The 9,973-nt window shown below is 43.2% G+C and overlaps 1 protein-coding gene and 1 long non-coding RNA gene across 3 annotated transcripts in view; one reads left to right on the forward strand and one right to left on the reverse strand.

The window, feature by feature from the left end:
- Positions 1-3,861, reverse strand: part of gpc3 (glypican 3) — a 126,076-nt gene extending 122,215 nt beyond the window's left edge. For both annotated transcript variants that reach the window (XM_075480932.1, XM_075480931.1), the window contains exon 1: positions 3,407-3,861. In XM_075480932.1, coding sequence (XP_075337047.1) covers positions 3,407-3,563 — 157 coding nt within the window. In that variant the 5' untranslated portion in view covers positions 3,564-3,861. The remainder of the gene's footprint in view (positions 1-3,406) is intronic.
- On the forward strand, positions 3,346-9,759 carry LOC142397513 (uncharacterized). Its single transcript, XR_012772714.1, has 2 exons — positions 3,346-3,767; positions 8,772-9,759. It is a non-coding gene; the product is annotated as an uncharacterized LOC142397513 (long non-coding RNA).
- Positions 9,760-9,973: the final 214 nt, after the last annotated feature.

Consider the following 9,973-nt stretch of genomic DNA (forward strand, 5'->3'; position numbering starts at 1 on the left):
CTCGGTGGAGAACTCGTGTTTGTATTTATTTGCTGAATTTTTTCAGAACAAAGACGTAGCTGTGAATCCATTGATCAATTATTAATTAATCACAACTTAGGATATATTATTGATGAGGCAGGAGCAGACGAAAGGAGGACAAAAAAGGAATTAAATGTCAGTAAAGGGTCTACATATTTCACACTGATTAAAGTCAGCTCATTAAGGCAGGAATTATAGAAATCCTACTTTTGTTCCCATGAAGATGTAAAATAATATACGAACCACATACGGATAGAAAATGACCACAAAGAGTCAGAATGTCCTACAAAGAGACAAAAAACAACAACATATAAAACACAATCTCATTTGTCTCTAATTTGCCACGAAACACAAAACACCTGCAATGGACACAAATAGACGCAGCCCAAATGTGGCAGGACCAAAACTGAACGAAAATGATCATGAATAGATGGAAACACACACACACACAAATTAAAGGAAACCAGCAAAAATAAAAACCTACACCACAGTTGGGCCACAAAATGACCACAGTGACAGTGATCAAAGTAAGAAGAAAAGAAACAATCATCAAGAGACGAAAAGTCATCATAAAGCGAAGAGAATCATTCAGTACAATATTCAGTATACCCAAACAACCACAAATCACACCTGCATTGTTCTTGGTTGTTCATCAAGAACCAGCGACGACAAAAGACCCCGATGCGTCTCCCCTCATTACCAGGGTCTTGGGGGAGCTCTTGAACACATCACAAAGAGCAAGACCAGCTTCCATCAAGGACGTAAGATCTATGCCCGCAGAAGAGGACCTAACTTTGCAGTGCAGAATGGAGCCGGAATCTATACAATATTCAATAAGGGAAACCGGAAGACTGCACCATCCATCCAACAATCCATTTTCTATACCCACTAAGTCCAATTCAGGGGAGGGGGGGGGCTGGAGCCTATCCCAGCTGCCATTGGGCGAGAGGCGAGGTACGTGGTACGCTGTGCAGCCCTGAATCCTGCACAGGTTATAAAATGTCGGGTCATCACTAGTTCCTTTTTAAGTATCCGACTTTAAAGATCTTGATATTGACTTCACTGACTAGCCAACTGGTTCGATTTCTCTCGTTGAAACACATGACGAATCAGCTAAATTAAAGCGATAAACAAATAAATATTCACACACGCTGAAAGAACCAAATGTGTGTATACAACAAAATAAAAAGGACAGACGTTCACTGAGGCTGTCGACATCCTGGACAGATGATTGTCTTGGTGTATAAGAGCCCTCATCCTTAAACGAGTGGGATCTTTGGGGCCTTTTACGCATCTGTGCCACGGGGCTCCATTTTTTGGCTACTCTGTCCATGCTTGTAGATTCATTCATTCATTCAGGGCTGCTGCAGCCTATCCCAGTAGCCATTTGGTAAGAGGCAGCGAACACAGTCCATCACAGGACCAAATCACCAATTAACCTTACATGCATGCACCCAGGACATGCAAACTCCACACAGAAAGGTCCCAGTTGGGATTTGAACCAGAAACCATCTTGCTGTGCGGCGACAGTGCTAACTTACCACACTGCCCTGCAGCCCGCAAAGGGTCATGACAGATGCAAATGAAGTCTTCTTGCTGGAAGCATTTTGGGAGCAGCTTTATTGTGGGAGCAGGTACCTGGAGGACATTTCATTTACAATAAGATGTGAAGCAAATCTGTTTATTTCACAGCACACAGTCGCCTGTTATAGCTGTAAGCCCTGTAAGCTGTCATCAGAGTATACTTCGCTAACCTGAGGCCACGAGGATGCAGCAGGACAAGAGAAATGACTGGAGATTCTGCATTAAAACACACATTCATGAAGAAGGGGATCACTGTCACTGCAGGTACAAATAAAAATATCTTATACAGCTACTTCTTTCCTAAGACACTAACCAGGCATGTCATCCCTTGTTTTTGCTGATACTGTCCTAATGATGTTGTCCGGGGACCCACACACATCTGTTTTTTCTGCCAAGGAGGTTATGTGATTGCTACGGTTTGTCTTTGTTGGCAGGATTATGCAAGTATTGTTGGGATAGTTTTGGTTAAATTGCAGAGTACCAAACTGCCCCTGCTGACTGCGTTAAACTGCCCTGCGGCTGATTCCACATGGAAGTAAACTGCGTTCGGTTCCCACTCTCGGACTGATTCCTCAGTGGAGGATCACACACCGCCTGACCCGTACTCTGCCTTGGCTTTGGAGATAAGCATTTCTCTCGGGCTGCCACAATGTAGATGCGTTGGTGATTAAAGATGGATGCGTTGAAGAAAAAAAAAGAAAAAAGTGCTCAGTGGTTAGAACTGCATGCACCTCGTACAAAAGAGAGCATGACAAAATATGCCCTAAAGTGTATCTGGCTTTTCTTCCCTGCTGTTCCATTTGTAGCGTTTCATGATTTTTAACATTCTTTCATGTCAACAGAACATTTTGTATCATATTCTAAAGCTCTTACAATCAGGTGGGAGGCTGATGTGCAGGGATCCCATGCTGAGATTGAAGAGAGAGCTGTTAACCTGGAGCACTTCCCCTTGCTGACACTACACTAAAACACCCAATTAACATTTGCAGCTGCTTGTGATTCAGCCACATGAGAGGCTCCCCCATTAACATACTGAATCAGAATGCAAGCAACAGGCACCGGAGCACCAACATGCTGCTCTGCAAAGCAGGGGCAGGGGATTCACTCAAGGTGTTTATTATCAAAACTATTCCCTCCCCATCACACCAGACAACAGTTAGTGACATTTGAGCTCCAAGTGAACATGAATCGTGTTTGGATAGCTCAATCTTTACCAAAACGGCCCTCAGTTTGGTCACACGACTCATTTATATTCTGCAACGATGTTGCTGAGAAGAGGATACCGACAGCCCGGTCTGAACATGACTATTAATCACCTCATAAAGGAGGAGAGCGCTCCTCTGCTTCGGGCCCACTCCATCATCGTGTTGAGAGTAAGAGGCGTCAAACTTAACTGAATATTTCAAAACAAACACCCCCAGGGAGAGGACCACAGCTCCTTCCAGTTTCCAATGTTCTGAGCAAATCAAAGCCAGGGTCTGAGGAGAGGTTACCTGCCTCCGAGTTTGGATCGATACAAGAAAAAATTGATTTTTAGTAAGCTTGTTATATAACAGTTAAGTGCAATTCAACCTGCATTTTTAACGACTGATGCCGGTAGGTTTCTCAGAGCAGGTTGTTAAAAGCTCAGCCAGAGGGCTGGAGGCTGCGCGTGTGGGTTGGCTCTCACCGAGAGAACTCTGAAACTGCGCGGCGGAAAAGTCGGTGCTGGAACATAAAAATGTCCCACTTCAGTCTACAGAGCAGTGAATCACAACAGCGTAAAAAGAGCCCCGGTAAGTCTCAGAGTGGCGGCAGTTACCTGACACTGGGGTTTCGGGGACCCACTTGGAGCCGGGGTGCAGAGAGTGAAACACTGCGCGCACCTCCTGACAGTTTGGCACCTGTCCGCCTGGAAGCGGGAACAGCTGGACGAATGCGCACAGGAAGAGCGCGCTGTGGACCGGCGGAGCATCCATGGCAAGTGAGCGGCACTTGGTGAAGCGCGAGATAACAGGAGAGCAAAAAACAAGTAAAAGCCGAGATTAAACTTCAGACCACCAAAAGTTACATGAAGATCCCGCGAATGAGCTGGTGTGGGGAGGCTTCAGCTCCCGGATCGGCATTCCTCCTGTTCACCCCTCCTCGACGCTCTATTCGCCCGGACAGCTGCACTGATGCTGGTAATTTATGAATCCTCCTTTACTTACGGCGCTGAATCTCAGCTCTTCGCTCAGATCGACGAGCCTCGGATGCGTACGTGCACGCGCTTAGGAAGCGCGCCGCGGGCTTGAACCTGGCTTCTCGTGCATTGAGCTCCCCTCCCGCGTTAATAGTAGCCAGAGGTGTAAACTGATTAACTGACCCCGCCTGGGTGCACGAATGGGGATACAAGGGAGGGATTAACGCGCGGTTTTAATGAATGACTCGAGACGCGTATTTCGCAGTTCACACAATACAAGCCCGTGTAGCTTGCACACACACCACCAGTAAAAACAACTCATTGTTCCAACAGGACTGTTAAAAGACAAACAAAAAACTGCTTTTATTTTTCAACCAGAAAAGGTGCGCGGAAGTCATACAGAACATGCAAAAAACACAGCCAAAATAAACAGGTACAGCTTTATACTTAATGATTACACCACACTTTATATTCTACGTTCATTTTTTCTTCTCATTTCCTCAATTCGCACAAAGCTTCAAAGTCCCACAGAGATATTGAAGTTGATATGCTGCCATCTAGTGGTCAAACTGCATAGCAACAGACACCGAAGGTCACATGGAGCAACTCATCCTCTCTGCAGACCAACAAGACATCGTTTTTTGTAAAATTGTTCAAATTAATCCCACACTTACTCCATACTACAGGGATCATTTCAGTCAAACCTTGATCTTTTTAAGACGAAAAACCTTTCAAACTTTGACCCGATGAAGTTCCGAGTCAGATGGAAACTTTTAAAATAAGTTCAATTAAAATAATCTCTCCAGTATGAAGAAAGCATGCAAGCATTTCTACATGTGTGCAACTAACCCCCTCTTTGTACTCAAATTAGTACAATCTAATAAAGGTGCAGCTGTTTTGACAAAATCTGGCACTTTGCAGAAAGATGCCCGGAAAATTATTTTATTGTGCCAAGCACTGAAGTTGTGTAGTCATATATGGGAAAAACAGAAAGACAAACAGCGGCTTCAAAGACTAAGAAATACCAGAAACATCACTAGAACTGTGTTAAAAAACAGACAGACTCTCTCCAGTGACTACAGTGACAGACATTTCTAGTCTTTCAAGTGTTCCTCAAAGCCGGGAAAAGCAGAAAAACAAAGAACAGCACACCTCCGTGCGCGCTGAGGTACAGAGAGCTTTGCATGGATTTGCACAGCAGACACTGGCGGAAGCTGAGAGCAAACCAACAAAACTCGCTGAAAGCCCAGCACAGTTCCACCAGCTCAGAGTGCGATGAACGGACTCGCAGGAGGTGACGGGCTGTGCCTGAAGTGCGCAAACTGCAGTAGATCCTTGTTCACTATCTGCACTGTGAGCACTTTTGAACTGCCAAGTCGATAACAGGTTTCAGTTTAGAGCTTGAAAGTCGTGAGGGAGGATGTCCAAAGAGACGTCTGCGCACAAACACGCTGATCCAATGCCATCCACACGGGTGGCTGTCAACTCTCATATTCATGGAACACAATATAAACATCAACTACTGGGCGTACCAAACCTACAAAATGGTGATTTCTATCTACGCCATAAAGAACTTGTATGTTGTAGACGACCGATAAAGCGAGCACTCTGTACAATTGTACCGTGTTTTTATTTAGCGCAATAACACATTATATCCAGCAGCTCTTCTTTGTAGTTAAAACAAGTACGAACCTAACAGAAAATAGCAACAAGTCCAACTGAGAGAACTGCTGTAACGTGCTGCATTTGTGTTCTGAAACCAGGACTTGAGGCGTTGTGTAGCAGCCGTATTCAGGGCAAATCCAGTCCACAGTACTGAAAAAGAACAAGCCCTCCAGCCAGAAGGAGCAACTAGGGCAGTAGATACTGAGCTACTTCACTAACTACACTAGATGCACCTTAGCTGGGAGGGCCGTAACAGGAAGGAGAGGTTGGAGGGAACTGATTCACTGGATCATTTCCAACTCTTCCAGACAAGATACCTCCAGCCAGAAGCTTCTGAAACACACAAAAAGCAAATGATAGTGACAAACAAATAGAAATACACATAAATTGTGCTGGATTTCTGAATATGTTTGCCCGTTGGTGTAGAACAGGTATAAAAACTGCAGGTAATCCAAGACAAACACACATTTAAAGGGGAACTCCGGTATTTTCAACATTAAGCCTCTTTTCTGAGACGTCTGCAATGTTTTAGAACCCCCCTCACCGCTTTTTTGATGTTTACTGCTGTCTCCGGTATTTGCCTAATTTTGATTCTTCTCAACCTGCTTCAGAATGGCAAGTCATGTGCATGTCTAGAAAGGTCCGTAAAAGCACCATAAACGTCCGTTTTCAAAATAATCAACTCACCGGAGTGGTTACTGGTGTGCACTGGTAATCCATATCAAATTTCGTGGTGAAAAGTTGCTTCTGTCGTGTTTTATTTGGCAGCTCATTCATGCTCGCACTATTTTCTTAGCGGTGGCGGAGTAATATCAACGAACATCCAGTACAAAATGTCAAAGCAGTAAACATCAAAAAAGCGGTGAGGGGGGTTCTAAAACATTGCAGACGTCTCAGAAAAGAGGCTTAATGTTGAAAATACCGGAGTTCCCCTTTAAGCACGAAAAAGATTAGAAAACACCTTGAAAAGCAAACTGGTTGAGATGGTGACTCTCTGGCCCGTAGTAACACAGGTATGAGGGTTACAGTATCCATATGATTTTTTTCAGAGACAACAATACCATTGGTGAGTGAAAGCATTCACAATGTTCAAGTATGAAGTAACAACATGATAGCAGTCTGATAAAATACTTCAAAAACTGCACTGAAGTAGCCGACCTGCAGCTTAAGGCAAGGCGGTTTCATTGCTTTACACTCTAGTCTACAACAGACAAAAATTAAAATAATGATTATTTTACACAGAACATGCTATATAGCAGTTTGTCTCGGTAATGTGCCGAGACAAAATATGGGGGAAATTTCCATAAGCTTCTTCGTCTGCCCACGCGGGGTGAACGCGAGGGCGGAGTTAAACTTTTGAGGCTCCATTTTCAAAAAAAATATGACCTCAACCCACATTATTGGAAAACCCTTCTTTTCCCCCTCTCTAAACCATCTCTGTTAGCGAAAAAAAAAAAAAAACTTTTTTCAAGCGTGGAGATGTGTGTATGAATAATTCGGAGAAGCTTGTTGCCACAAAGTGTCGCCAATGGAGAGATGCGATGATGAGCGCGTGCACCGCTTCAATTAAAAAATATATATATATATATTTCCATCCCAGAGGCTCATCTCATCAGCTTTTATCCAGTTACTCAGGCTAATTAGGACAAACGCTACCAGCTGCCGAGGCCGAGGGTGAACGTCTTCATTACGAGTTCCTATGAGCCAACAAATAAAGACTTCACCATATTGTGGTTCCAGAATATATGAAGTAACACTTTTTCAAAAGTCGAAAAGGAGTTTATACATTCATATTAGGGCCGAAGCCGTCTTAAACAACAAGTCAGCAGCAGTAAGGCGAGATAGCCGCCACCAAATACTTTAAAAAAATGCTCAAAACCATCCAAAACTAAAGCAAACTCACATTAAGAGTTGCCCATGTAAACGAGAACAAAGAAGAAAAAGCTGCAAACATCGTACCTGAGGGCCGTGTTGAGTTTAAGTCAACTGGTTGATCCACTGAATGCTATCCATCAAGTAGAGGACTCCGCTCCTGCTACGTACCTCACTCCGCAGATGTTGTGTGCCCCTGTAGCCCTCTCTTTTCAGCCCTTTAGCACAAACAAAAAGTTTTGTCATGCATGAAATGGTGAGAGCATCTTTCTTGTTGTTTTTCTCTTTGTGGGGGTGGGGACAGGAGCGCAGGCGACGCACTCTTTCAGGATGTCATCCACAACCCACCCACCCCTCCACGAAGGTATCAGTCAATATTTGCCATCTGGTTTAAAACTCTCCTGCAGGGCTCTGTCTACTAAAGAGAAATACGACATTTACAGACGGAGGCGAAAATAGTTTCATTGACCCGTCTCGCTCCGCCATTAGACGCCGCGCTGGTCAAGGAAGCCCATGAGGCTCGTGACCTGTAACCCCTCTAAAACCCTGCCCCCACACAGCATCCTGCTCTGCCTGCAGGAGCGTCCCTCAAGCATCGCCACTCATGTGCACACGAATGGAGCTCCAAAAACAGTCTTCTTTTATTATCCTTTAACCCTCTTTCCCATACTCCCCTTTACTCTGTTTGATTGGGCCGTGATTAGTGGAGTTTAAGGGAAAGATCCCACTTCATCTCGGCAGAGTAGGTCTGATCCCATGAAGCCTGTCATTAGTAGAGGGCATTTCCTTGTGGTTTGTGACATGAGAGCTCAATTAGAGAAAACTGGGTTGCAAATAATCTAGCATTCTGATTATGTTTATGTTGCCAAAAAGTAAACAAGTTTGGCCCTTTAATATATGGCAGTAGGTTCCCATATTAAGTCTGATTCAGTTTTAAGACTATTAAGGCAAACATGAAAACCCAATTCCTAGAGGAGAAAACCTGGGCGTCGCCTTGTGTACATGGTAAGACTTTGGAAGGTATGATCATTAGAAATGCCCATGAGCTCCCTGGATCACTGCAAAGATAATTCTGGATGAGCTTGTTTCCTCTGGATGTGAGGTTTTAGGAGGGGTGCTGCTATGAGCATTCTTCATCACGGTGGGCTTTGAAGTTATTGCTTAAGGAAAAACATACAATTGGGTTTTTGGAATTCTGTACATGGGTCTGATGAGAGAAACAAAACTGAGTTGTTTGGGAGAAAGAGAAAAGGCTGACACTGCTAAGCATGGCGGTGGGAGCACAGTGTTATGGGGCAGTTTGGCTACCTCAGACACATGGAATCTCGTTTGGGTATATGGGGTCTTTAAGAAAAATGATCATGTGAGCATAGCTCGTCCATTTTACCTGCCAGTGACCTCGTTTTCCCCATGAAAATAAACAGAAGACTTTGACCTCCTCTTTTCTGTTTGTTACTTTGTTTTGCAGCTCTACATATTAGACATCTCCTCTTCAACTCGCCTGGATTTGGGGTCCAGTCAGCTGCTCCCACATGCAAGCAACTTTCCTGTTGGCATGGTTACGCATCAAACGGATTCGGAAAAAGTGCCTGAAATACCAACGGAAATCACTCCAGTGACATAAACTCCAAACCAGCGGAGAAAATGTGTTTCTGTTTCTGCTCATTAGAAAAACTGAAGATACGGAGAGAAATGTCCAGAGCTACTGACACTGGCTGCCACTAGAATAAAAGTTGGTAGAAACGTAAAAAAAAAAGAATAATAATATCAATAACATCCTTTAACAAGACTTTAAATTTATGATATATCGCTCTAGAATGGCTGTATAAGAAACTTGTTCATCCTATCAACTGCTTAGAATGGTTTTAACTGAACTTCTTGCAGCTTTGTTGCCCCTGCGTTATTATGAATAAAAATTTGTATTGCAAACTTTAAGTAGCCTGGGTTCAGCCCACACAAGGAGATCAAGAAGCATACACAAATCCACACACGAATTGTCATAACCTTTTAATTTCACGAATTCTTCACACTTCAATTATCCTTTATAAAGTTACATAGAATTTGTTCCCATGGCAAATAAAATATCCAGTGTGGAGTAAATGGAAAAGAGAAGGCAACAGAGTAAAAAAAAAAAATGAAAAGAACAAAAACAGAAAAAACAATAAAAATCATGAGATATATATAGCACTGATCAGAAGGAATTTGAATTTTTGTCTACATAATCATGCCAGTGACTAATATTCTCATAACAGGAGGTAGGGTTAGAGAAACATGAAATGCTTTGTGTTTACAACTACTAGTGTGCCAGCAGTAGTCAACAGCTCCCTCTGGTGGAATGGCTGTGAACAACACGTCCTTCCCAAAGTGCATGTCATGACTGGACTTTAATGTCAGGAGAGTTGGCCTACATATTTACATATCCAATCTGCCTATTTGAATAAAATATCTCTCAAACACTCTTGGGAATGACTATAAGCTGTCTTTAATGTACTTATTATTTTATTTTATTCTCATGGGGGCATTACATCTTACTTTGCATGAGGGGTATACGTCCAGTGCGTCGATTTCACATTACAGACTTTAAAAGGATCTGAACATTTGATCAGTTTCAGGATCTTTTAAGAAACTCTAAGACACTTTCTTTCTTTTTTTTTTTTTTTTTTAGTTTCC

The sequence above is a fragment of the Odontesthes bonariensis genome, chromosome 13 (genome assembly GCF_027942865.1).
Source record: "Odontesthes bonariensis isolate fOdoBon6 chromosome 13, fOdoBon6.hap1, whole genome shotgun sequence".
In the NCBI taxonomy this organism is placed as follows: Eukaryota; Metazoa; Chordata; class Actinopteri; order Atheriniformes; family Atherinopsidae; genus Odontesthes; species Odontesthes bonariensis.